General features: G+C 36.1%; 1 protein-coding gene across 1 annotated transcript; it reads left to right on the top strand.

Annotated features, from left to right (window-relative positions):
• The first annotated feature begins 1484 nt into the window (after nucleotides 1-1484).
• On the top strand, nucleotides 1485-27585 carry LOC100259995 (importin beta-like SAD2). Its single transcript, XM_002268012.4, has 22 exons — nucleotides 1485-1797; nucleotides 2672-2807; nucleotides 2884-2971; nucleotides 3414-3563; nucleotides 8085-8247; nucleotides 8917-9101; nucleotides 9193-9366; nucleotides 14568-14713; nucleotides 14821-14944; nucleotides 15051-15231; nucleotides 16789-16948; nucleotides 17031-17072; nucleotides 17190-17308; nucleotides 17394-17592; nucleotides 21428-21559; nucleotides 23144-23247; nucleotides 23426-23605; nucleotides 24569-24708; nucleotides 24851-24990; nucleotides 25127-25290; nucleotides 26408-26534; nucleotides 26634-27585. Exons 1-22 carry the CDS (start codon nucleotides 1708-1710, stop codon nucleotides 26792-26794), a joined length of 3105 nt encoding a protein of 1034 aa, XP_002268048.1. The 5' UTR covers nucleotides 1485-1707; the 3' UTR covers nucleotides 26795-27585.
• The last annotated feature ends 43 nt before the right edge of the window (nucleotides 27586-27628 follow it).

Below are 27628 nucleotides of genomic sequence, written 5' to 3'. Positions count from 1 at the left end.
ACTTATTTATAACAAAATTAAATATTTTGAAAAAAATTAGAAAAATTTAAATAGGACCGATGAAGGTGGGTACGAAAATTTCTCATATCCATCTTTAACCTATTTTACCCCATCTTATTTTATTTATTTATTTATTTATTTGCTAGAGTGAGAATAAATATAGATAAATAGGGTGGGAAAGGCGGGGTGACTTGTTCAAAACGTGCCTTGTTGCCATGACTGCTTTTAGTCTATTTATTTATTATTTATTATTATTATTTTGTTTTAATTATTATAAATAGATTTTTTATTCTATTTAATATTATTTATTATCTTTTTTTTTAATTATTGTAAATGAGTGCTTTTTTACTCCATTTATAGAAATATTATATTAAATTTCATTTATAGAAATATTTTATTAAAGTTCTTTATTGTAAAATAAATTTTTAATTGGAGTTATTTTCATATGATTTTATCTTTATAATGTTGTGATATTTTTAATTGTTAATTTATTTATGTTTTATTTATTTTTATTATATTTAGTTTTTTATGGGATGTTAAGACAATAAATAAATAAAGTTTGATAATTAAATTACTAACCATATCTATTTTAACATATTTTTAATATAGTTTAATTATTTTTTAAATATTAAATTATCATTACAATTAAAAAGGTTCAAAAATCTCTCTCATTATCATTGCTCAACATGCCCGGCCAATTTGATGGGTAAAAAGTATGTCCAAATCCAGCCCACTGCAAACCCAAGTGGGCCTCGCCCAAAGAAAGGCCCAATAAAGCGCGCCCACGTGGCATCTCCCCCCTCGTCTGTTAAAAATCGTAAATGCTGGTGCATACACGTGCTCCCAGTTCCACCTCCTCTGGATTGATGACGTCACGCAACCCAAAACCAAAGTCGGCCTATTTTTACTTTACTGCCTCCTCGCCAAAACGGCGCCGTTTTTTTTTTTTTTTTTTTCTTTTTCTTTCTTTCCGTCTCAATTATTGCTTCACGTGATCTAAATACCTTACAACGGCGCCGTTTTGCTCCTTTTATTCGGGAGTAACCTCATCAACCGTTACACATTTTGCAATATTAAGAAAAAAATAATTATAATTGGGATTTATTCTTGTTTTATTTTAAAAATAAAATTTTATCTTTTTTTTTAAATTATAATTTAGACTATTTGTTAAAATAATCAAATATTTGTTTAACGATAAAAACGGTTTATAACTAATCTAATGTTTATTTAACGGTGGTAACAGACAATATAACGGTCACAAAATAAATTTTAATTTTGATTTATTAATTTATAATTTTATTTAAAAAATAAAATTAGCCAAATTAATAATTTTTGGTTAAAAAAATTATTTATGTTGGTAAAAAATTGGTGTGTGCATCTACTACTACTTTTTAAGTAGGGAATGGGAAGAACATTCTAAACGGCGTCGTTTTTTGCTTGCGAGGTTTTAGGAACAGCGCGTCTCACCTGGTTGAGTCCGAGTCAACCAGTTATAAGGTTAAAAAACCTGTAAACCCTAATAATTTAAATACCCTACTCCGGCGCTGTCTCTCTCCGCAACCCTTCAGTGTCTCTCCCTCTATTTCTAAACCCTAGAAAATCATCTCACTTCAATTGAGCTTGCTAGGGTTTAGGCACTCCCGATCAATCTCCATCTCTCGATTCTCCATCTTCAAGTGACGTTGTTTTCGATTTCTATTTTCTCTCATGGATCTCCCCAGCCTCGCTGTCATTCTCCAAGCCGCTCTCAGTCCCAATCCCGATCAGTTAAAGGCCGCCGAAGAGTCTCTCAATCAGGTATAAGCTTTTTTTAATCTGATTTGGGTTTTTTTTTTTTTTTTTTCTTTCTGAGATTCCATGGTTGGTTGTTCCTTGGGCTTGATCGGAATTGTAATCCGATTCTTCTTCGTCTTTGTGCTGTTTTTGATTGTTTCTTTGGTTGTGGAAGCTGGTTTTGATAAGATGATTTGGATTTCATTTGTTGCTGAGGATGAGCTGCAGCTTCAGAATTCGATTAGTGAATGCTGGAGACAGAATTGGGATTTCGGGGAAATATATATTTTTTTAAAGCCGAGGAAACTGAATTGGATTTTATCTTTTTTGGGGCTGCTAAACGATTGTTAGAAAGCTCGGTTGAGTGGTTTTTTTGTTTTTCTTCCATTTTCTCAAAAGAAGAGAAATCTGGTTTTAAAAATTATAACTTTCTCTTGTTTTCCAACATTTTTCTATTATCAAGGGGTGCTTCCAATTGAATGTTGGAAACCATTACGGAAAGCAAAAAAGAAAAGAAGGAATCTCAGATGTTATTCTTTGGTTTATGACGATAAATAAATACCAAAGAAAAATTAAATATAATGAAATTCATATGTAAACTTATACATTTCCAGATTATTCATTTCCTATTTAAAAAGGGGATAAAATAGCTGGACAATTGAAAAAAAATGTTATTGGGGTCGAACTTGATTCTAGTGTTTTTTCTTTAGCCTTTTTGCTTCCCTTTCTCTGCCCTCTGAGATCCAAACCAGGGCTAAGGAAACAATCTGATGGAAGTTTTAGTGCGAATCATGTGGAACGGGAGCCAAAGTTGTAAACCAAAGCTTTGTAGAGTGTTTTGCGCTTATAGAATGTGCTTGCCTTATTGTGTCTTTTGTTTTCTTGTGTTGTTTTGCAGTTCCAGTATACTCCACAGCATCTGGTGAGGTTATTGCAAATCATTGTGGATGGGAATTGTGATATGGCTGTAAGACAGGTTGCTAGTATTCATTTCAAGAACTTTATTGCAAAGAACTGGTCACCTCATGAGCCTGGTATGCCGGTTGAGTGAGATTTAGTGCTTTCAACCAATTTTTGGGATTCAATCCTTATGCTTTGTCATCAATGCAGACGAGCAACAGAAGATATCACAGAGTGATAAAGAAATGGTGAGGGATAACATTCTTGTGTATGTTGCCCAGGTGCCCCCCTTGTTGAGGTATAATCGTTTAATCTCTGGCTTTTTCCTCTTTACAAACTTTATCTTGACCTGGGTTTATCTAGAATAACAGTGAATAAATGCATCAAACTCAATTCAAACTCTTTGATATATGCTTTATATGGTCTGTTTGTTCAGGCATAGTGAATAGCGAATGGATGAAAAATTAGTTTATGAAAATGTTGTTATATTGAATAGTGAATATGTTCATTTTCAGTCTTATATCTTGTACTGTATTTTACAAAAGTAAATCTTGGAATGCAGCCTGTTGGATGCTTGCTAGAACAAAATTTGGTTTTTTTTTTTTTCTTGTATTTTATTGTGTTCTTTTGATTGTTAAAACAGTTATTTGGATTCTACAATATCCACTGTTGTGTGGGAATGCTTACCTTTTCTTTTATTTTCTTTCCTCACTACATTGCATATTGCTTTATGTCATTAGGGCACAACTAGGTGAGTGTCTCAAGACAATTGTCCATGCTGATTACCCTGAGCAGTGGCCCAGGCTTTTGGACTGGGTAAAGCATAACTTGCAAGATCAGCAAGTATATGGAGCTTTGTTTGTATTGCGGATTCTTTCTAGAAAATATGAGTAAGTATTATAGATTCCATTCCCCTTTTCTTGGTAAATTAATTTATTTGCTTGTGCATTTATTTTTTTATCTACTCAGTTACCATTCCTTTTAATTTGAAAAAAATAAATCTTAGTTGTTGCACAGGGTTTTTTGTAACATGTGCATGCACATAATACTATGAATTCTCTCATGTCTGCTTAATGTGATATTATGGTTTTATTTTATTTGAAAACTAGAGCATGGAGTTCATTATTCATCTTTTTTTGATTGGTGAAAAGTAAATATAATAGGAGTTCATTATTTATCTTGACAGTTAAAAAACTATTAGATGCATTTTTTATCTTGACAGTAAAAAGCAATCTCCTATATACACTTTGATCAACTCTAAAAGATTATACATAAAGGGTTGTCTAATTGCTTGGTATACTTGTTCTATGTTATAAATCACTCTCCTATTTCTCCCCCTCCAAATGGTCTAGAATAAGCACAAAGGAGTAACACTTCAAGCATTTTTCCTCTTCTTTTGGATGAAAAATCCTTGCCAACTCAAAAAAGCATCTCTCATTGACGAGTGCATCAACCACTTTATTCCAAAAAGAGCATAAATTAGCTGCCACAAGATGATTGCTTTCGAGTAGTGAATGAGGATGTGATCAATTGTTTCTTCTTCTCTTTTGCATAGACAACATATTTTTGATATCCTCCATCTCCTCCTTTTGAGTTGATCCTACCCAGTGTACTCGTGTGTTTTTCGCACTTTTAATACACTCTCTTATTTAAAAATAAAAATAAAAATTAGTATCCTGCCCATGTAGCTTCCTATGTGAAAAAGCTGATTCTTGATGGTACCCAAGATCTTAAAACAGTACTATAGGGGAATGCATCCATTCTTTTGCATGATAAAGAGGAGTATAGAGACTTAATTAAGAAAATGCTGCTCATCGTGTTCAACCAAACCATATTATCCTTTATATTCGTACTAATCGTCTCTACTTTTTTTTTTGATAGGTAAAAGCATTTGAATTAAAAGCGCCTAAAAAGCACCCAAAAGTATACACATTGTATACAAGGCCAAAAAAAGGAGGGATACACAAAAAACAACTTCCTCGCCTCACTTACAACTTAGCCAATCAATGAAATCAGATAAAGACAAAGTGGTAGACCCTAAATGTACCTTGAATGATAGGGATACTAATTGTCTGTGCTACCCCACCCCCACCTTAGTTACCCATGCATATTATTATTATTATTATTAAAGCATGTTTGGCCAAAATGTTATCTCTCTCTCTTTCTCTCTCTCCTAGTATCTTCACTCCAATCTCTTACTCCTAGTAATTAGATAATTAGGTTTTTTTTTTTGGGTTTGATATCAAGAGAAATACATGTCACCAGAGATTCCTTTTGTAGATAGATGCATATAAGTCTCTTTTATAAGCTTCTCTTGTTTATTGTATACTTCATGGAATATGATACTTTGTTAACCTAAGGTACAAGATACAAAAGACCTTCAATTTTACCGAGTCTTATAATCGTCATTGCTCCAAATCTGAATAACTTTTTGAAGCTTTGGGTGAGTGAGCCTATTCCATTGCATGAATTGAATGAGAATGAATGTATTTTCACACCTCACAAGTTGATGATGATGATAGTGGCAGCAATATGGGTGTAGCAGGTTGCAGTGACCATTTGTGCAACATTTCCCTATGGTCCTACCAAAATTTAGTTGCGTTGCTTATGCATGAGCCTAGTGGTTTGTGGTTTCAATTGTGTGTGTTTACATATGTGGACATGTGTTTGTGTCCATAAATTCATAATAAATTGACTAAGCAGGAGCCATTGTTGTGCTCATTGCAATAACAGTTTGCCTATAAAAACAAACTGTTTGTTCTTTAAATCCTTTTTTATGAATCTTTAAGATATGTGAGGGATTGGTTAGTGAACAAATATAATTACTTAAAAACTATTGTCATTATTCTCGCTTTATTCCCAAATCGACCTAGTAGGTAAGGATTTTTGGAAATTTCCTTGGAACTGTAGCATAGTTTTATTAGAAGTATCTTTTCAAAGAGATGAGAAGCTAACATGGTCGATAGGTTGTCACATTAGCACCCTTAAAGAGCCATTTACCAGGATTTCTCAGATATCTCACAGTTTATTTGCTTCATTGAGGGTGATGGCTCTTAAATTGATCTTTGGAATGACCTTAAGTGGTAGAATCAACTTCTCAACATTTTATATGCTAATCTCTTTTGCATATTGAGTGTTAGGAGTGCAATGAGTTCTTTGATCCTTGAACAATCTCTATCATCCCTTGCATAGAAGTTCAACTTTCAATGTAATTTCTGAAATTTAGAAATTGATAATCTCCCCTGCCTTTACCTTCTCGTACCACTTTCTGGGATGGAGGGTTTTGGACTTTGTTTCTTTTGGCCTTCTCTGCTCTAGGTCCTTTTCAGCCCCCTTTCTAAGAGATATTTGTGTTGGTTCTCCCCAAGGAAATTATATCTAGAAGCTGTATCTCCTCCTAAAGTCAAAAGCCCTTGCTTTGTGAATGACTTGTATTATGGTTAATACTAATGGTTTGTTTCAGATTAGAAGGCTTTTTCTAGCTCTTGGTTTTGGGTTTATATTTTTTACTTTGTTTCTTGTGATCTGGTAGCTCATCTTCTCCTTCCCGTCCTTTTTCTTTGGGGTTTTTCAAAAGACTTTTTAGGTGACAAGTAGTGGGTTTATTGTGAGCCTTTGGAAGGGTGTTATAGTTTGATGCTCATTTTCTACTAAGGTCTCAAGAGTAGTCTAAGGGGTAGAGTGATTCAGTAGGGATTATGGTTGCCATTATGTGGCATTAGTTGGTTGGAGAGGAACGCTAGGATTTTTTAACACAATTGAAGGACGTAGAGCCCTTATGGGAAGTTGTAAACTAACTTTATTTTTTAGAGTATCCTTGAATTTTTTTTTTTGATAGATAAACACACAAAATATATTAAGAAAGAAGGTGCTTAAGAGGCAACCCAAAGCATACAGAGAGTATATAAAAGATGCGAAAAGGCAAGAACAAAAAGAAGCAAACACTCACCAGCCCTCAACTAGAACCCAACCAATCAAAAAAGTTGATTAAAGGTAAAAGTCCTACATCTAAACAAGACTTAGACCAAGACCAAAGATCACAAACAAACGAATTTTTCATCATTTGAATCGAAAAATCCTCATTAACAAAAGCTATCCTATTTCTTTCCTTCCAAATCGTCCAAAATAAACAAAGAGGAGCTGCCAACCAAGCCTTTCTACGCTTCTTGCCCACAAAGGAATCATGCCAACCCTAAAAGAGTGTCTCTAGCTGAAAGCGGAAGAACCCAATTAACACCAAACAAAGTAAACACAAGCTCCCACAAAATATATCCTCTATTTTATATTCATCTTTCACAAGAAAAGAAAATTTTGAGATACAAGATCTTGAAATTTCTTGATTAATAAGTTGAAAAAAGAGATTTTAGGCTTCAAATAAGCCAGTACTTCAAGATGCGAGATTTGCTCAATCTATAATGGAAGTCAAAAGCCCAATCTAAGGTCAAGGTCTTTGCTTGGTTAGTGTCACAAAAAAAGGTAAGCACCAATGACATACTACCATTGAAAAGATCTTACAAATTTCTTGGTCCTCATTGGTTCATCTTATGCATGAGAATTGGAGAATAGATCAACCATCTCTTTTGACATTGCCCGTTCATATTTGGTCTTTGGTATAAGCTATTTAGTCTAGCCAAGATGGATTGAGTTCTGCTTAGGAGTATATGAGACATGATGACCATCTCATTTAGATGTTGGGGAGTGCCATTAGAGGCAAGACTCTTTGGCACATTGCTTGCCTCATAGGATGTTGAATTTTGTGGCAAGAGAGAAATGCTAGGATCTTTGAAAAAAAGTGAAGAATGGTAGAGATGTTGTGGAATCTACTTCACTTAAATTCCTTCTTGTGGGCCTCTTGTACTATCACCTTTATAGGTGTTACTCTCAATGTTATTCAACTTAATTGGCTTTTGGTTATAAATCAAATGGGGTGGTTAACAATGAGAGGAGTTGAGTTTGGTTTTGAGAGATGTTACCTTTGTTTATCCTTAAGTGACCTAAACCTAAACGTTTGTGTACAAGTCTCGTTGTAGAGTGGAGGTGTTTAAGTTTACTTTGATTAGTTTTTTGTTTTTTGTGGGGAGAACCCCTCATTGTTCTCTTGTACTTTTTCATTATCAATATATCTTTTGTTTCTAATAAAAAAAAAGCAAAAAAAAAAAAAAAAGAAGAGATTTTGTTCAGCACATGAAGTGTGTGTGTGCATTTGTGTGCATGCGTCTCCATAGTCAAAGAAGAATATGCAAACAAATGCAAATAGTCACTCCTTTTATATGTGTTGCTATGTGGAATTAGATTAAAAGTTCTTGTACCATTGTCTACTCCTTTATCTTCTTGAAATACTACTTCATTTATGAACTTTTTTTTTAATTGCATTTCTCTCTTATTATTATTATTTTTTATTTTTTTTGTAGGTTTAAGTCAGATGAAGAAAGGACACCAGTTCATCGCATTGTTGAGGAGACATTTCCTCATCTGCTCGGTATCTTTAACAGGCTTGTCCAGATTGTCAACCCTCCACTGGAAGTAGCAGAGTTGATCAAGCTTATCTGTAAAATTTTCTGGTCATCCATTTATGTACGTTTTACATTGAAAGTTCCATAGCATGCCTTCTGTTTGGAATGCTGTTTTACACTGAAGTTTTTCCTTGATGGTTTCTAAGTTGGGTGGTGTTGAAGAGCCTTTTTTTTATCAGAAACACAAATGGAGTGCTGTTTAGAAATGCTTTTTGTAGGTCATATTGGAATGAAAACACATGTTTTGACTGTTTTGGAGAAGCCTATTGATGTGTTTCTTTTCCAGTGCAATTCCATGCTTACCAACTGTGAAGTAGCTTGTCTTCAAGCTAATTCTTTTTGTTTGTCTTGGCATTGGTGTTCAACAATGCCATTCTAGAGTCTTGCATGAGAAACAGATATGCATCCAAAAAGGGCCCTCCCTTGTATTCTTTGTTTCCAGCAACAAAGTTTTAAAGAGGAGGCTAGCTGGTTGTAGTTGTACTGATATAAACAAACTCTGCTGCCTGCATGAACAACAGTGCAGGAGCAGTTAGTTATTTAGAGAAGGGGTGTTTGTCCTTACATCAGAAAGTGCTGTTTCCCTGCATAAGTGAGAGAATCACTGGCATTGGGAGAACTTTTCATTTTCTGCATTTGCAATTATTTAAAAAAAAACAAAAAAAAAAAAAAAAAACAAAAACTTGCTTCATTTGGGTTTCATTGCTGTCTTATTGTTTTCTGGTTTCAGTTGGAGATTCCAAAGCAGCTGTTCGATCCCAATGTATTCAACTCTTGGATGATTCTTTTCTTGAATGTTCTGGAGAGGCCTGTTCCTTTAGAAGGCCAGCCCGCAGATCCAGAGCTTAGGAAATCCTGGGGATGGTGGAAGGTGAAGAAATGGACAGTTCATATTTTAAATAGGCTGTACACCCGGTGAGCTCTTAGTTTTGAAATAATTTTGAAAGTATTATGCAGTTCTGCAAATATTTCTGATTTATCTGGGCCATTTAAACCCTCGTTACAGGTTTGGAGACTTGAAACTTCAAAACCCTGAAAACAGAGCTTTTGCCCAAATGTTTCAGAAGAATTTTGCAGGGAAGATTTTGGAGTGCCACTTAAATTTGTTGAATGTGATCCGTATGGGTGGTTATTTACCTGACAGAGTTATTAACCTTATTCTGCAATACCTAAGCAACAGGTTTGTGCAACATGGTTCATAGTATGTACCTTAGTATCATCTTCTCATTTCATATAATCTATGGTTGCTCTCATTCTTATAGCAGTGTCATTTTTTTTGCATAATGTTTTCCCCTAGTAGTTAAAAGCATATATTTTGTAGGGTTACTGAAGAATACTGGTCCCATATTTTTAACTTGAAAGCCACAAGTATAAAAACAATTTGCATTGTCTGTAGGAACTGTGATGGAAAAAATCTTGGAGGGAAGTATTTGAATCCATTTCTCCACATGTTCCTTTTTTCTTGGCACTTAATTTTTAATTTTTATTTATTTATTTATTTTTAAATTGCAGTTGAAGGTTTTGGGGCTCCCTTGCTATAAGAAGCATTAAAGCCCTTGGGGCTTGACTCATGTTGTAAAGGGTTGGGAGGGTTTGTGGGATGATCTAGGTTGAAATCCTAACCGGGAAAAAAATTACCTATTAAAAAAAAAGAAGCATCAAAGTAATAGTTATTCTAAGAGTTCTTCAAAGTGTTCACCGCCAAAGGAATAATCTGGATCACCAACAAGAAATTCCCAATAAGAAGGGATTTTTTCTCCTGAATTGGCAGCAAGGAGGTCTTTAAGAAAAGGGGATTTGGAAGTGGTGCTGTTAAAGGAAGAGGTGTTCTAGAGGCAAAAGACGAGTCAAATGGATAAAAGAAGGGGATTGTAATTCTAAATTTTTTCATAGGGTGGCTAATGGTAGGAGGAATAGGAGTTTCTTTAAATCTTTGGTGTCATAAGATGGGGTAACCTTAGATTACATTGAAAGCATTTCAAAGAAGATTAAGTGCCATTTTGGGAAGTTATTTTCCAAACCTTCAAGTGGGTCTTGGAGGTTAGAAGGTTTGGATTGTTCTCCTATTTATGTTGAGATTGCCGAGTGGTTGGATCGACCTTTTTTAAAGGAAGAGATTCTTAATGTTGTGATGTTTTTAAATAAGGAAAAAGCCCTTGGTCCAGATGGTTTCACAATTGGTTTTTATCAGGAGTGTTGGGAGACGATTAAGGATGACTTATTAAGAGTGTTCTTAGAGTTTCACAATAACGGAATAATTAATCAAAGCACGAATGCTACCTTCATCGCTTGAGTGCAAAAAAAGAGTCAAACAAGTAGGATCTCAGATTATAGACCCATCAATTTGGTTACCAATTTGTACAAAATCATAGCTAAGGTTCTTTCAAGGCATTTGTGTAAAGTCCTCCAAGACACCATCTATTTGACTCAAGGTGCTTTTGTTAAGGGGAGATAGATTTCGGATGTTGTCTTGATTGTTAATGAGGTGGTGGATGAGAAGAGGAGATCTAGAGAGGAAGGGGTAGTTTTCAAAATTGATTTCAAAAAATCCCAATCATCATGATCTAGAGAGGAGATCATGATGATTGGGATTTTTTGGACCATGTACTTGAAAGAAAAGGGTTTAGTTTAAGATGGAAGTCTTGGATTAGGGAATGTTTATCTCCGGTGAGTTTCACAATCTTAGTGAATGGAAATGCTAAGGGGTGGGTTAAGGCTTTCAGAGGTCTAAGACTAGGAGATCCGCTTTCCCTTTTCCTCTTCACTATCGTGGTTAACGTTTTAAGTAGATTGGTTGTGAGAGCGGAAGAGAGAGGTTTATTCGAGGGATTTAGAGTGGGTAGAAATAGGATCAGGGTATCTCATTTACAATTCGTGGACGACACCATCTTCTTTTTTAGAGCATCCTTAGAAGAGTTGCTTTCACTGAAGCTAATTTTGTTGGTTTTTAGGCATTTGTCAGGGTTAAGGATTAACCTAAATAAGAGCACTCTTTTTGGAATCAACATTACCCAAGATCAAATAGCTAGGTTGGCTTCTTTGCTTGATTGTGTAGTTTTTGATTGACCTTTATTGTATTGGGGCCCCCCATTACCCATTAGGGGGGAACCCAACATCGATTTTCTTTTAGGACCCCGTGCTAGATAGAGTTTCTAGGAGGTTGGATGGTTGGAAAAAAACCTTCTTATCCTTTGGTAGTAGAATCACCTTAATTCAGTCTTCTTTGTCGCATATTCCAAGTTACTTTCTTTCTCTTTTCAAGATCCCGGTTCAATAGCTTTGAGAATTGAGAAATTACAAAGAGATTTTCTTTGGTTAGGTTACGAGGAAGGTAAAAAAGATTTTCTGGTCAGTTGGGACTTAGTTTGTAGGCCAAAGGAAGTTGGTGGAGTAGGGTCAGGGAAAATTTCCCTGAGGAATCAAGCTTTATTAGGGAAGTGGCTTTGGAGGTACCCTAAGGAAAGTACTACCCTTTGACATAAGGTCATCTTGAGTATCTATGGGACATATCCTAATGGATGGGACACCAACAATAAAGTCAGATGGTCACATCGTTGCCTTTGGAAGACCATTGCATATTCGCTCCAAGTTTCTTCTACATACTCGTTTTGTAGCGGGTGATAGGTCCAAAATTCGTTTTTGGAAAGATTTGTGACGGGGGGATCAACCTTTGTGTTTACAATTTCCAAGTTTTTTCAAAGTCACCACTACTAAAAATTGTCCTATCTCTGCTATCCTTGGTAATAAAACTTCATTGTTTGGGATCTCACTTTTCGTCACAATTTAATAGATATGGAGATTGAGGATCATGAAAGATTAATGTCATCACTGTCCAATTTCCATTTGTCTCCTATTCTAGATTCGAGATCTTGGGTACCGTCCTCTTCAGGAGTTTTCTCAGTAAAATTGTTTTTTTTTCAGCCTTATCCTTTTCTCCAAATTCAGTCCCCTTCTACCAACTAATTTTTTGTGGAAATCAAGAGCAACATCTAAGGTCAAAGCCTTTGTGTGGTTAGTGACACTTAAAAAGGTAAATACCAATGACATGCTACAGTTGAGAAGACCTTTCAAAGTCCTTGGTCCTGATTGGTGCATCCTATATAGGAGTGGTGAGACGATTGAACATCTTTTCTTGCATTATTTGATTACTTTGGGATTGTGGCATAGGATTTTTTCATAGGCTAAGATGGAGTGGGTTCCGCTAGGCAGTGTTTGTGATATGATGGTGATCTCCTTAAGGTGTTTTGGGACTTCAATTAGAGGTAGAACTCTTTGGAGGATAACATGTCTCTCTTTGTTGTGGATTGTGTGGAGAGAGAGGAACGCTCAGATTTTCGAGAACATGTGGAGGACGCTGGATTCATTGTGGGATTTGCTTCATTTTTTTGTTTCTTTTTGGGCTTATTGTATTGACATTTTTAAACCCTACCCTTTGAGTGTTATTCACCTTAGTTGGCTCTCGATTTGTTCACATTAGGGGTGGGTTATAGGGGCTGGTGTTGTTATACTTGTATAGGCCTTTTGTCCTTGCTTTGTTTTGTGGAGGTTTACTTAGTTACTTTTGATCAAATTTGTACTTCATGAGGAGGACCTCTCATCCTTTTTATGTTTTTATTATCCATTAACACATTTGTTTGTTTCTGATCCAAAAAAAAAAAGAAGGAATCTGGAGTACTGAGACCCATTGAGGACTTTATATATATATATATGTGTGTGTGTATATATAAACAAATTCAATCTTTATAAAGTGAGTGAAAATAAGCAAACCACATCTTTATTGATTGTGATGAAACTAGAAAGTTGTGCAATATGCTACCAGCAATATTCAGTGGAAGATCTCCTGTTGGGCTGGAAGGATTGAGGCTTGGATAAGAGGTGGAGGAAGGTATGGTGCATGGCTCTCCTTTGCTTGTTTTGGTGTATGTGGAGAGAGCCTTAATAGCTGGGTCTTCAATTAAGTTAATAGCTATTAAATAGTTGGAGGAGAACCTCATTAAATACCTGGTCTAGATCATGTTGGGAGTGGCTAATTGTATATTGTTGGATTTTTTAGACAGTCAAAACTGTGGGTATTTTGTCTATTACTTTTGATTCTTTTGTGTAGGACTTATTTTTTCCTTCTTAATTTGGTGCCTCTTGTAAACCCCCCGTGTAGATATGGTTTCATCTTTTTTGTTAGCTACCGCTTAATATATCCTCAGTTTGTCTATCATTAAAAATTAGTATGTTAACGGTCAGATAGTAGAACATTTATTTCTTGCTTGCCCATAAAAAGGCAAAAAAAAGCAGAACATTTATTTCTTTGTTACCCCATGTCGTGCTATTCATTGCAAAAAAACTATTCAAACTTGCTGGAACAGTTTCAAGGTTTCTTATGTGATATGGTTATTTACTTGAATTGATATTGTAATGGGTTGAAAAGTAGCTCCTCAACTGTCTCTTGTTATCTATTATTTAGTTGGAAAAGAATGCTTGACTTTTGGAAAATAAACATGGAATGTTTGTTAATATGTTGGACAGTCCACTTTCTTGCTGTCTCTGTGGGGGATTTGCGATGAAGCAAATCCTTAGCATTCTGTTTGGCTTCAGCACAAATGGATTGGGAGGGCTATATACTCTGAAGCAGAGGATAAATGAGCATTATTCTTCAGTGCATTTCAAACTCTGTTGCTTGTTCAATTGTACTAGCCTTTACCAAAAAGGCAATTGTAGTCAGCGTAGTAGAGAAAAAGAGCTTTTTTTTTGTGGCAATATGGGAAGTACGGCTTAATGCAAACACTAAATCATGAGCTTAGATTTCTAAATTTCCCTCTGGAAGGAGCAATATAAGCTTTTATACAATGCAAGAGGAAACATTGCTCTTGCTTTTTGTCATCACACTGGCATTAATGAAAAAACTTGAGCATTGAATAAGAGAATGGCTATGACTTAAGCAGAGAATTCTTTCTACAGCAAAGCAGGTTAAAGTTGACTTTGGGCATCAAATAATGTTTACACGGCACTTTCTATGATGATGCTGCATATGTTCAGTTTTCATTCTTTTATTCTTTCATGTAAAAATGATACTTATAGAGAGCTAGATCATGCAGTAAATGACCAAAACCTATCCTTTTTATTTTTTATTTTCTTTTATCCTCAGCAGAGTAGCTTAATCTTCTTATGTCTAGAGCTTTGATTGTCATGTACCTTTTGTAACTTATAATGTGATATTTAATTCAGTTGTCATCTATGGTTTGTCTGAGCTCTTTAACACATTCATTTTTAGATCATTGAATGCCTTGTATGCTGCTTATGATAGGATGTGAAATGAGTCAGCTATGTTATAATCTCATTCGAAAGACTAACTTCTGTATTTCACCTCCTACTTTTATTTGTATGTAGTATCTCAAAGATGAGTATGTATCAGTTGCTGCAACCACGGCTCGATGTTCTTCTCTTTGAGATAGTTTTTCCCCTTATGTGCTTTAATGACAATGATCAAAAGCTTTGGGATGAAGATCCACATGAGTATGTAAGGAAGGGTTATGGTAAGTCTTTATAATACTTGTTTTGTAGCCTAAATGCCTAGGCTAGTTATATCATTGTTGGAGTCTGGATAGAAGAAGTGGTTTACCCTTCTTTTACTTTGCTGCAGATATCATTGAAGATTTGTATAGTCCTAGGACTGCTGCCATGGATTTTGTGAGTGAGTTGGTTAGAAAACGCGCAAAAGAGAACCTTCATAAGTTTATTCAATTTATCGTAGAAATCTTTAAAAGGTATGTTCTCAATGTTTCTGTCAACATAGAGAAATTGTGGTTGTTTGCTAATAAATCATAAGTAACTCTAATGGTGCTTGTCTTATTGCGTTCTTGTTTTATCCAGGTATGATGAGGCCTCACTGGAATATAAAGCCTATCGGCAGAAAGATGGTGCACTTCTTGCTATTGGAGCCCTTTGTGATAAGCTGAAACAGACAGAACCCTACAAGTCTGAGCTTGAGCATATGTTGGTGCAACATGTTTTCCCTGAGTTCAGCAGTCCTGTTGGCCATCTTAGAGCCAAGGTTTGTGGTTGTATTTGCTTAAATTTATTATGCACCTGAATTGGTTTAGTGTTGTCTTTTCCTATCTATGGATTAATTCCTGCTGAAAGCAAATATTGCATTCGAAACATTATATTTTTTTGAACCAGTAATGTTGAATTTAAATATTCTCTCAATTTGCAAGGAATAATAAAGCATAATTTGTTATTGGTTCACTTCTTTGGAAATGGCATTTTGAGCTGAATTATGCATTTATTGCACTATATGTAACTAAAATTTGAAGTTTTTATGATTTTGATTGATGCTCTTTTTAAGGTTGCTGGTATTGTACTAAATGGTTCCTTTCATTCTGGTGTTTATAATGTATAAAGAACTCAAAACAAGGTACTTTTTCATGGCATAGTAATGTGATAATATTGTTATTGAAGTATAAATAACCTGGTATGCTTTTTTGGTTTCATACATAGCCTAGTCTAAAACTTGTATTGTCTTTGTTTAGTTGTGGCCTGTATTTCTGTTATATATATATATATATATATATATATGTTTATGAACGAGGGAGGTGTGGACGTTGCTCCTATCTTTTTTTGGAGTTTCTTGGGTTTTTTCTGCTTTCGGTTAAGGAAACTGTCATAGGTTGGAGAGGCTCTTTTGTGGGCAAGAAGAGGAAGGTGGCATGGCTAATGGGACCGTTATGTTTGTTTTGGGTTATTTGGAAGGCTAGGAATTCTATTGCTTTTGAGGACGGTGTGCTGTCCATCCAAAAGCTGAAATTTTTTTTTGTGTATTTACTTTGGTCGGAAACCAAATTGTGGATAAAAGATGGTCCTTCGACCTTAATAGATTTTATAGAATGAGTGTATGCGTTAAGGGAGAGGGTTTTTGGTGCTTTCCTAGGGTCTTGGGTCCTTTTGTAAGGGGGTTAGTTGATCTATACTGTAACTCTTTGAGTCGCTTCTTTAGCACCTCTTTGCTATACATATTATACTTATTGATAAAAAAAATATGTTTATGATATCTCCACCTGGTCCAAGTCATGATGATAACATGTAGAAGGATTTGCTGTTGGAATTCTCCAATGTTATGTCAAAGTTTTGGTACATATGGAATGTTTTTTAGCATTAAACAATACTAAGTGCCCTAAATAGCTTAGGGATTGGACTACCATATGGATGGAAATTATTCTTCTATATGCCTTTCAAAATTTAAATTCTCTTGTCAATGCAAGTAGTAACAATAAAGCCACAATGCTCACAGGGATTCAATAATGAGGTGTTAGTTTTGTGGTTAATTTTATGACTTTCTACTTTTCTTGTTTGCTTTTCCTTATGTTTAGTTAGTGATGCATCATTATTGGTATATCACTTTGAATGTTGTGAAATGGAGGATGATAGCTATACCTTTTCTTGGTTCTATCTTTTCTATTTCCCCTTCTTCTTACCATACTATTCTGTTTAATTAGCATTTTGTTGTTTTGATCATTTAGCTTTTTCCCCAATTACTTGCCTTATCTTCAAAGTTCATTCTGTCTGCTATCCTTTCTGTGAGATTTTACTTATTTATGGTGAGGAATATTAGGCTGCATGGGTTGCGGGACAATATGCCCACATTAATTTCTCAGATCAGAATAATTTCCGGAAAGCGCTGCATAGTGTTGTTTCTGGGTTGCGCGATCCTGAGCTTCCAGTTCGTGTTGATTCAGTGTTTGCATTGCGTTCTTTTGTTGAAGCATGCAAAGGTACTTCTCCTCTTTTAATGTTAATTTTTATTATTTACGGAGATTTGGTGCTTGATGGAAAGTGGATTCTGTCCATGTGCAGATTTGAATGAGATCCGTCCAATTCTTCCTCAACTTCTTGATGGTATGTGGTTTTGATAAATTATTGGTAACAACCTTTTTTTCATATATATAATATACTAGTAACAGTCTTTCATGTGCGACTTTTCGAGGATGTTCATCTTGTTTTCACTTTCTTCAGAGTTTTTCAAACTTATGAATGAGGTTGAGAATGAGGATCTCGTGTTTACACTTGAGACAATTGTCGACAAGTTTGGGGAGGAGATGGCACCTTATGCTCTTGGATTATGCCAGAATTTGGTATGATCTTTTCCTTCCTTTTCTGGGAATATGTATGCTGCAGTTTTCTATCATGTGTACTTGGATCTTATTTTTCTTTCTCCAGGCTGCTGCATTTTGGAGGTGTATGAACACTGCTGAAGCTGACGATGAAGCTGATGATCCTGGTGCTTTGGCTGCAGTTGGTTGTTTGCGTGCTATAAGCACAATTCTTGAATCAGTGAGCAGGCTTCCTCACCTTTTTGTGCAGATCGAGCCAACACTGCTTCCTATAATGCGTCGGATGTTGACAACTGATGGCCAAGGTATGAATCATACTGCTTTAATGAACTGATAAAAAAAGTGTGAATGAAACCTCCAACATGCTAAGTAGACCTATACATCAGTATAGTACCACAAGGGAATATACAAAAAGAACAACTCATTGCTCCAATATTAGATAAACTTCTCCTTCCAAAAGAGACCTAATCTATGATCCTCTCCTTGCTAACGCAACCTTTCGATCTACACACCAAACACTAATTGATCTAAACCACTTCGAAAGGAGTGCCCATAAATTTTGTGGTGCATGAGGCCTCCAAAAGGAGGAATAGAAATGAATGAGATCCCATAAGACTTATATGAATGCCCTTAATCTATGCTCCTCTTCTCGAACTTCTGTTTCTCTATATACTTCTGAGGTTATTGATTTGAGACTTCCATGGATTATTGTATTTCTAAACTTCAGTTAAAGTTGAGCTGCAATTCAGAAATAGTCTTTAATATTATTCAAGAAACAGAGAATGACATGATCAACGGTGGACAATTCTTGATATCATAAAGGAGCAATACAAAAGTGACTCAAAACCCAACGAACAAAACCTAACCTCAACCTTGCTTTATTGAGACTCCCTATAAATGAATTTTATTGAGAAAACTTATGATCATGTGGACTGGTCTTTTCTTTTAGCGGTAATGGAAAAGATGGGGTTTGGGGAAAGGTGGTGTAGATGGATAAAGTGGTGTTTATCCATTGCTAGATTCTTAGTTATGGTGAATGGAAGCCCGACTGAATATTTTTAGAGCTCAAGGGGTTTAAGGCGAGGAGATCCCCTTTCGCCTTACATATTCGTAATTGTGATGGAGGCCTTCAACTGTTTGCTGAAGAGAGTAGTTGTTGGAGGTTTTTTATCTCCTTGCTCGGTTCGGGGAAGAAGGGGTCCAGGTCTTTCACTTGTTTGTTTGCTGATGATACGTTGATTTTTTGTGAGGCAAAGGAGAAGCAGTTGACGTATTTGTGCTGGCTGTTAATGTGGTTTGAGGCAATTTCAGGGTTAAGAGTGAATCTGGAAAAAAATGAGTTGATTCCGGTTGGTAGAGTTGAGAATGTGGAAGATCTAGCTGATGAGTTTGGTTATAAGGTGGAAAGATTGCCCTCCACCTACGTAGGAATGCCGTTGGGTGCTCCTTTTAAATCTGCCGCCGCTTGGAATGGAATAGAAGAAAGATTCCGAAAGAGATTGGCTATATGGAAACGTCAATACATTTCAAAAGGGGAGAGGATTACCTTATTGCGAAGTACTTTGTCCAATTTGACGAATTATTTCATGTCTATTTTCCAGCTGCCTAGGGTAGTTAGAAAGAGATTGGAGAAGATTCAAAGGGATTTTTTGTGAGGTGGTGGGGCTCTTGAGCAAAAACCGCACTTAGTAAGGTGGTTGATTGTTTGTGTTGAAAAAAAGTAAAGGAGGGTTGGAGGTTAAGAGTCTTGGGACTTTCAATAAGGCTTTCCCTGGCAAGTGGGTTTGACGCTTTGCTTTTGAAAGAAAGACCCTTTGGAACCAAGTGATTAGAAGGAAATACGGAGAGGAAAGAGGAGGGTGGAGCTCTTGTGAGGCTAGGGAGGCCTATGGAGTCGGGTTGTGGAAAGCAATAAGTAAGTTGGGACATCTAGTAACCCCTTATTTTGACTTTGTGGTGGGTGATGGAAAGAAGGTGAGGTTCTGGAAAGACAAGTGGTGTTGAACCACTCCTTTGTGCGAGGTGTTCCCTTCCTTATTTGCTCTAGCAAGTTCCAAAGAGGCTTGGGTAAATGAAGTTTGGACAGCCGTGGGGGAAAGGGGGGGAAGTTGGAATCCTTGTTTCAATAGACCTTTCAATGATTAGGAGTTGGAAGATGTGGAAAGGTTGTTTGTTGCTTGGATTGGAAGAAGGTTAGTGTGGATGAGGAGGATAGGGTGAGGTGGATCGATTCAAAGGATGGGGTTTTTTTCAGTTAAGTCTTTATATAGGGCTTTGCAACCGGTTTCTCTTGCTTCTTTTCCTTCGAAGATTATTTGGAAATCTTGTGTGCAGCCCAAATTAAGTTTCTTTGCATAGGAGGCTTCGTGGGGAAGAGTTCTAACCTTGGACCGTTTGCAAAAGAGGGGTTGGGCTTTGGATAATAGATGCTTTTTGTGCCAAACTTTTGAGGAGTCGATTGATCACCTCCTTCATTGTGAAAAAACAAGGGAAGTGTGGATGTTGCTCCTTTCTTTATTTGGAGTTTCTTGGGTGTTTCCTTCTTCGGTAAAGGAAACCCTTTTAGGGTGGAGGGGCCCTTTTGTGGGTAAGAAGAGGAAGGAGGTGTGGCAAGTGGGACTGTTATGCTTGTTTTGGGTCGTTTGGAAGGCAAGGAATAGAATTGCTTTAGAAGATAGCGTGTTGTCCATCCAAAGGTTGAAAGCTTCTTTTGTGTATTTACTTTGGTCGGAAACCAAATTGTGGATAAAAGGTGGTCCTTCGACCTTAATAGATCTTGTAGATTGGGTGGGTACGCGATGAGGGAGAAGGTTTTTTGTTTTTTCCTTGTTGTTTTGGGTCCTTTTGTAAGGGGGTGAGTATTTATACTGTAATTCTGTGGGTCGCTATTTTAGCGCCCCTTTGCAATACAATTCTTTTGCTTATTGATAAAAAAAAAAAAATAAATGAATTTTATTGAGACTCTCTTCTGCCAAATGTTTTGCTTCAACTTCACCAATCTGTACTCTCATATTGCTTCTGCCCCTAGCCTAACTGAGTGATGTATAACCTCCCTGATTGTTTTAGTATATTCCTAGGGTCGTGATCATATAGGATTCACCTTCACAATGAAACCACACACTCTTTGTGTAGTTGTCCTGAGCCCAGAAAGGAACTTGTCTCCCACAAGCCTGACTCAGAGATATATTGAAACTCAGAGATATATCATGAGACATTTATCTTCTCAGATACATATGGAAGAATATGCTATTTCAAATCTCTTCTAAAGTCACATGCTTATTATTGAATATCCTTGCAATTTTCCAAGCCAAAATCCTTGTAATAGCAAGGACTAATACCATGGAGTTCTGTCTGTGCCTTTCTACCAAATCCTGCGAAGTATGTATCCATCATCACTTCGTTTTCTTTGTAATCCCTCTGAGACCTTGCCCATCAAAAAAAAAAAAAAAAAAAAAATCTCTCTTGAGACCTAACCAATGAATAACATGAAATGAAAACCCTCTTAATCTGAGGGGCAATCTGATAATGGTAATCAATCATCTCCCTGTCATCCAAACATAAAACACGTATTGGAAAGTTAAGAATTTTGAATGGCCTCCTAATGGGTCACTGACCGAGCCAAGGCTTTAAGTTTGCATTTTGCTTTGCCCTTCCAAATGAATTTGGTAGGAGAGAGGCCTTGTTGAATCTAGTTTCTAGCATTTGCTAGAGTTCAGCGTATTTCATCTGGAAGCATAGAGAGGTAGACTCTCAGGACGGGAAGAGAAGCCAAGTCATCAATTTTCATAATCATTAAGATTTGAACAAACTGAGATGCCAACTATCAGATTATATATATAAGTTAAATGTAGTCTTTGAATTATCTAAAAGGAATACAGAAAAGGAACTTTAAAAATTTGGTCTCCCCATTATAATCCTTCTGGCAATGAATCTTATATGATTTTTTAAATTTTTATGTCATCGTCTGTGAGTTTCTAATATAAATTTTAGTTAAATCATTTGTTGCTGTGCTCGAATTCTTTCTTGGATAAAATGTTTGTGGTTCCTTGATGCCTTGTTTTTTGAATTGCTTTCTTATGTGTTGAATGCATCACTTGTTTGTACAATGACTCTTTTAACACTCATTTATCATTTTTGCAGAGGTTTTTGAAGAGGTTTTGGAAATTGTATCATATATGACATTTTTTTCCCCGACAATCTCCTTGGAAATGTGGAGCCTTTGGCCTTTGATGATGGAAGCACTGGCAGATTGGGCAATCGATTTTTTTCCCAGTACGTTTTCATTAAATTATTAAACATAACATTCAATGTCTTGTAGAATCTTGAGACCTTTTTGTTGATGGTTTTTTATTTGCTTCTTCCAAATGCTGGGTTTGATTAGGACTTTCATGGTGAACTCTCTTTCTGATTTTCTAAGAAATGTGAGACTTTTTTTGTCAATTTATAAGGATCACACCTTATGTTATTGCTGAAATGCCATAGAACTTCCCTGAGGGTGTGATGTCATCAAACCTGTTGCGTGTGCTTGTGCTCACACACACACACACGCACACAAAGAAAAGAGAAGAAAAAGGAAAGAAAAAGCTGGCTTCTTTGATAAACTTTGTGTGCCTCATTATAATTGGATTAGTATGATGGAAGCTGTAGAGTGATGCAGGGAAATTGATATATTGCTATTGACTTTTTGGTTAACAGTCTAGTTGTGGAGGCATAATGCCTTTAATTGATTTAGTTGATTGGCTGGGGTCTTGTTAAAGGAGGGAGTTTTTTTTGTTTTTTTCTCTTTTTGATTGTTCCTTGGCGCCATTTTTTGTTGTTTCTTTGGCGCTCGTTGCATGCATCCTCTGTATTGTTTATAAAATTACATCATTGCCTATAAAAAACAACAGCTGAAGTTTCCTACTCTTTTTGCATGATGAAAATTTATTGCCTATATAATATTGTTCTGACCTTCCGTATGTTTTCTCTCTTTGGAAATATATGACATCGTTTAACTAATCATGGGGTGTAATAAAGTAACGTGCTAAGTACATAAGAGCATGCAAATAAATCCTTTCTTATCATTATTATCTGTAATCTTCAAGAGCCTTGTCAGTTATGCTCATGTGGTATATGTGAACATCTCATTAATCAAATTACACAAAGTTGATATGGGAAAAGTCCGGTCTTTGAAAAAGTGACGAATGTATTACCAAGAGAAAACATTTGATTAGTATTACTAATTAATGTTCCTGAAAGAGTGTTTTATCTGTGATATTGATAGGTGTCTGATGGTAGCTATGCTGCAATAAAACCTTGAGTTTACACTCCCTTTAGTTGGAGACATACATGAGATACACAAAAAGATAATTCCAAACTGAAGGATGCGATAGAAAGAAATACAATAATAATAGTGGTTTTGGGAGATCATACTCTGGGTATCCCAAAATTTTATTAGAAAGAGGGATGAGAAATGATTGTTTTGCTTAACTTGCTTCCAGGATACTTGCAGAAGTGCTTGAATCAAAACTGAACCTTTATGCACATGTCAATTCACATTTTAAACTTCTGTTGGAAGTATTCTTCATGTTGGTGATCCATGATGTGTTTCCCAGCTCAAACAACAACCTTAATTGAGAAAATGTTGAATATTGTCCATTGCTTATATTCAAGTTTATTCATTATTTAGCTTGTTACCTTTGGCTAGTTTTGTAATTGGCTTAGAATACTGTTCTATCACATTCCCTAATGCCTTACAAATAGCATATTGGACCAATAACACATTTTTCTTGTCTAGACAATATGTTAGTTGTAAAGCAGCTTTGGTATCGTTTCTTATATGTTTGTGGTTCTAATGAAGCTCTTTTTTCCGTGTAGATATTCTGGTTCCATTGGACAACTATATATCCCGAAGTACTGCTCATTTTCTCACATGCAAGGATCCAAACTATCAGCAAAGCCTTTGGGATATGATTTCAACAGTGAGTTTTAATTTTACCTCATTAGGTCTGACTATAAGCTTTTGGTTTAAAACATGAGGAAAATGTTGATCTGTGATCTGCTGAAGACTTGTTTCATGTTTTTGTGAATTTTTTTGGCTCATTTTCCCTTCCTTTCTTGGGTTGGTGAGATTGACTTGCTCTGGCTTCCCATATGCAGATCATGCCAGATAGAAATATGGAGGATAGTGATATTGAACCCGCTCCTAAGCTCATTGAAGTAGTGTTTCAGAATTGCAGAGGTCAGGTAGATCAATGGGTTGAGCCATATCTCAGAATCACAGTTGAGCGGTTGCGTCGAGCAGAGAAGCCATACTTGAAATGTCTACTCATTCAAGTGGTAAGGAGCTGGGAGTCAACATCTTTATTGGGAAAATGTTCACATGATCCTTTGAATGCTGATGTCTCATAAGCATCTAGCTTCGTAGGTTTTATATTTTTAAAATTCAGGCCAATATTTGCATGCTCAGTTACGGTATTTCATATGTTTTACATGTTCTTTATGAAATCCTTTATTTCTCCATTGTTTTCTCTGTTTCTTGATTCTTAAGAGGACTTATTCAAATGTTGTTTTGTGTGGAATCACATTATTAAAAAAATTCATTTTTCTTGTGGCAGATTTTGAATTAAAAGTTTCACTTTTTTTTTGGTTCTAGGTGCGATGATGGGAGACTCATCTTTATCGCTGATACATTGCTAGCTCTAACATGTTGATTCTATATTGATGGATATTATTTGTTTTTTCAAGAATATATTTTATCATCTGAGAAATGATTGGGTTAGCAACATCCTAATGTTTTCTCCTATGTTTGTACAGCAAAAAAACTAGTTCTGGGAAGAGGGGACAATACCTAAATTTGGATACAGAACAATAATGAAAGTCAAATTTTCTGATATTTCACTGCCTCCATATAATTTTCTTTTACTTATTTCATCCTACAAATTCTGATCTTGGTCATCATCTAGTTCATGTTGGATCTGTAAGTATGAAGTCTAGGGAAGGAAAAGAAATAAAAAAGGCTGTCTTCTACTGGAAGATTGAGTATAAAAAAGTCTTCTAATGGAAGATTGATTATCAATTTGATATGTCCGTAATCAAGGATTACTAGTAATCCATTTTGTTATCAATAAAGTGCAGATCCATGTGTCTGAATGTTTAAGTTAATAATTCCTAATTATTGAGTGAATTATAGTAGGCATATATACAAGTGTACAATGCATGTGCTTTTAACATTCTTATGATACACTGGAGCTTCTTGAGGTAAAATGTTCTTTTAAAAAGGCTATTTGCATTCTTTTGCAGATTGCAGATGCTCTCTACTACAATGCAGCCTTGACTCTCAGCATATTGCACAAGTTAGGTGTTGCCACAGAAATTTTTGGCCTTTGGTTCCAGATGTTGCAGCAAGTTAAAAAGAGCGGTGTTCGGGCAAATTTCAAGAGGTTATTAATCCTCTCATCCTCCAAACTTTTTATTATTCGACTCTTTAGCCAGAGAAGAGCTTGAGTATCATGCAATTTCTTTTTTTGCCTGATCAAAAACAAAAAATATATTGATGAAGTATAATGTAATTTCTTGCTGCAGGGAACATGATAAAAAAGTTTGCTGCCTGGGGTTAACATCACTGCTCGCACTTCCAGCTGATCAGCTGCCAGGGGAGGCCTTGGGACGTATTTTCAGGGCCACTCTTGATCTACTAGTTGCATACAAGGATCAAGTGGCAGGTCTTCTCTCTCTCTCTCTCTCTTTCTGCTGAATTTTGGACTTTGTTTCTGCTTCCTTCAAATGATAAAATGAGTGCAAGCTCCAACAGTCTTAGTCCTATTTTGGTGCACTTTTCTTAAATTCTTATATTTACAGAAGCTGCAAAGGAGGAAGAGGCCGAAGACGATGATGATGATATGGATGGTTTCCAAACAGATGATGAAGATGAAGATGGTGATGGTTCTGACAAAGAAATGGGATTTGATGCGGAGGATGGGGATGAAGCTGACAGTATTAGACTTCAGAAGTTAGCAGCACAGGTCTGTTTTTACAACCATTTCAGATCTATTATTGGGTATTCTCATTAAAATGGATTTCATTTTGTTTTCAGTTCAAACAATGGTTTTAACTATTGGCATCAATCATGGTATGCCAATAAGGCATTTAGTGGTGTGATCTTGAGATGACTCAGTATTGGTGTCATCCCTTAGTATAGTCGATACACTCAGAGAAACAGAAACCTATGGAAGTGCAAAAAGCTTATTACAAAAAAGTTGCAGACAATTAAAATGCATGTTGATAAAATGAAATGGGTGAAAGACAGATTTGATTATAGGGACTACTGCCTTGCTTGATCCATCAAACCCAATTATCTTCTTCTCCTACATGCTCAGAAGCTTTCTTTGATCAGTTCACCATCCAATTGACTCTTGAGATTGATGAAAGAGAAGCTCCGTCCATAAAAGAATTGGTAAAAATGAAATCTGATGGTGCAAAAGTGTTTGTGTTCTTGTGCCATGTTTACCATGTTTTTTGTTTATTGGATTTATGAGGCATGAGATTATTTTTGAGGGATATGCTTTTGAGGAGATTCAAGATATGATTTGTTTGTTTGTTTGTTTTGATGGACAAAACAGCAGTCCCTAGCAAAAAGGTGGCACTAGTTAAGTGTCCTCTGGGTTGAGGTGTTCTTTATAGCAGCTATAGGCTGACACTTAGTTTTATTGGTTGCCTTGACTGCTATGATTATCTTTTTTTTGGAGCTTAAGTTAACTATTTTACTGCTCTTTGATTCCTGAACAGTTCAACATCTCCTAGGAATCCATGTCACATGATTAGGTATAAGAGAGAAAAAAAGAGGAAAATTTTATTATGAGTCGATTTTTTTATTTAATTTATGCATAGGACTATAGTGCTCCCTCAATTAATCAATATTTTATATGCCAAAATTTAACAGCCAAATGGTATCATGATTTTGTTTTTGTTCATAGATTTATTTCTTATATGCACAGAAAGTGTAATATTTATCATTTTCTTTGTTTGTATATCACAACATTGTGTAGTATCAACAAATTTTACCTTCCAGAAAAAAAAAAAAAAAAAATCACAACATTGTGTTCTTTGCTTCCTGATCATACACATTATTTGGATGCACAGGCAAAGGACCTTCGCCCAAATGATGAGGACGATGATGACTCGGATAATGATTACAGTGATGATGAAGAGTTGCAATCACCTATTGATGAGGTGGACCCTTTCATTTTCTTCGTGGATACTGTCAAAGGTAAATAGAAATTCATTTTTCAATCTGTGTGAAACACAGGGCCTTTTTTTTTTTCTTTCGGACATGGAAATTTAATTTTTCCCTATTTTCTGAATCTAGCCATGCAAGCATCAGATCCATTGAGGCTCCAGAACCTTACACAGACGCTTGACTTCCATTATCAAGCACTTGCTAATGGTGTTGCCCAGCATGCTGAACAGAGGCGGGTAGAGATTGAAAAGGAAAAAATGGAGAAGGCATCAGCTGGGGGTGCCTTATGATCCAATTTTCAGGACAGTGTGGTGGCTTGACATTAGCTTTGCTGTCCCTGTTGTTTGTTTATTCCATTCATCTAGTAATGGTTTCAGGATACCAAGAAGTAGTTGCAAGTTCTGTTGGAGCTCTTGGTTGGTCCAATGGTCATGGAGGTCAACGAGTCACGAAGGTTCTCCAGGTTCGAAGTTTGTTGTGGAGTAAAAATGGATTAGGGAACAATGGAGCTCCCGAAATTCTCCAATTGAGGATTCAAGCAAAGTCATGTCCGAGTGAGTCTGGCTATTCGCCTTTCTGCACCCGTTTGTGTTGTCATTTTCCCCCCTTTTTTTGCCCCTTTTTCCTTTTTTGAGTCTCCTGTAGGTTAGTCTCCATTTCTTTGGGCTGAATTATCCCTTTCCCAGGGGTATCTATTCATTCATAAACCCTTGAGGCTGTCTACGAGGGTGAGAGCAGTGAGGGTTTCATGCATACAGGGCTTATAAGATGTCTTTTGTAATCACTCTTTTTTTCTCTGGATAGAGGGCATGGTGTGCAGTGTTTGATGGCTGTAATGATAATTTTTGGTGAAGAGTGGTCTCCAATTTTTATCATTTTTTTTTTCTTTTTCTTTTTGGGCCGGAGTATAGTCGATATTTATGGGGTAGTTTCTGAATTATTGGGCCAACTCGGGGTTGGGAGTTTTGAGCACAGTGCGAGGAGCTTCTAAGGGGTAGCTCCCTGCTGGATGTAAAACAGTCTATTCTTTAAATCATGTGGACAATTTATGGGAATTATTGGTTTTCCTTTTTGCCTTTTATTTTCTGGTGACCAGGTGACCTAATATATGTTCTGCTGGATGT

The sequence above is a fragment of the Vitis vinifera genome, chromosome 5, assembly GCF_030704535.1.
Source record: "Vitis vinifera cultivar Pinot Noir 40024 chromosome 5, ASM3070453v1".
Taxonomy (NCBI): Eukaryota; Viridiplantae; Streptophyta; class Magnoliopsida; order Vitales; family Vitaceae; genus Vitis; species Vitis vinifera.
The sequence above is the reverse complement of the archived record's forward strand: the minus strand, read 5'-3'. Positions and strand labels throughout refer to the sequence as shown.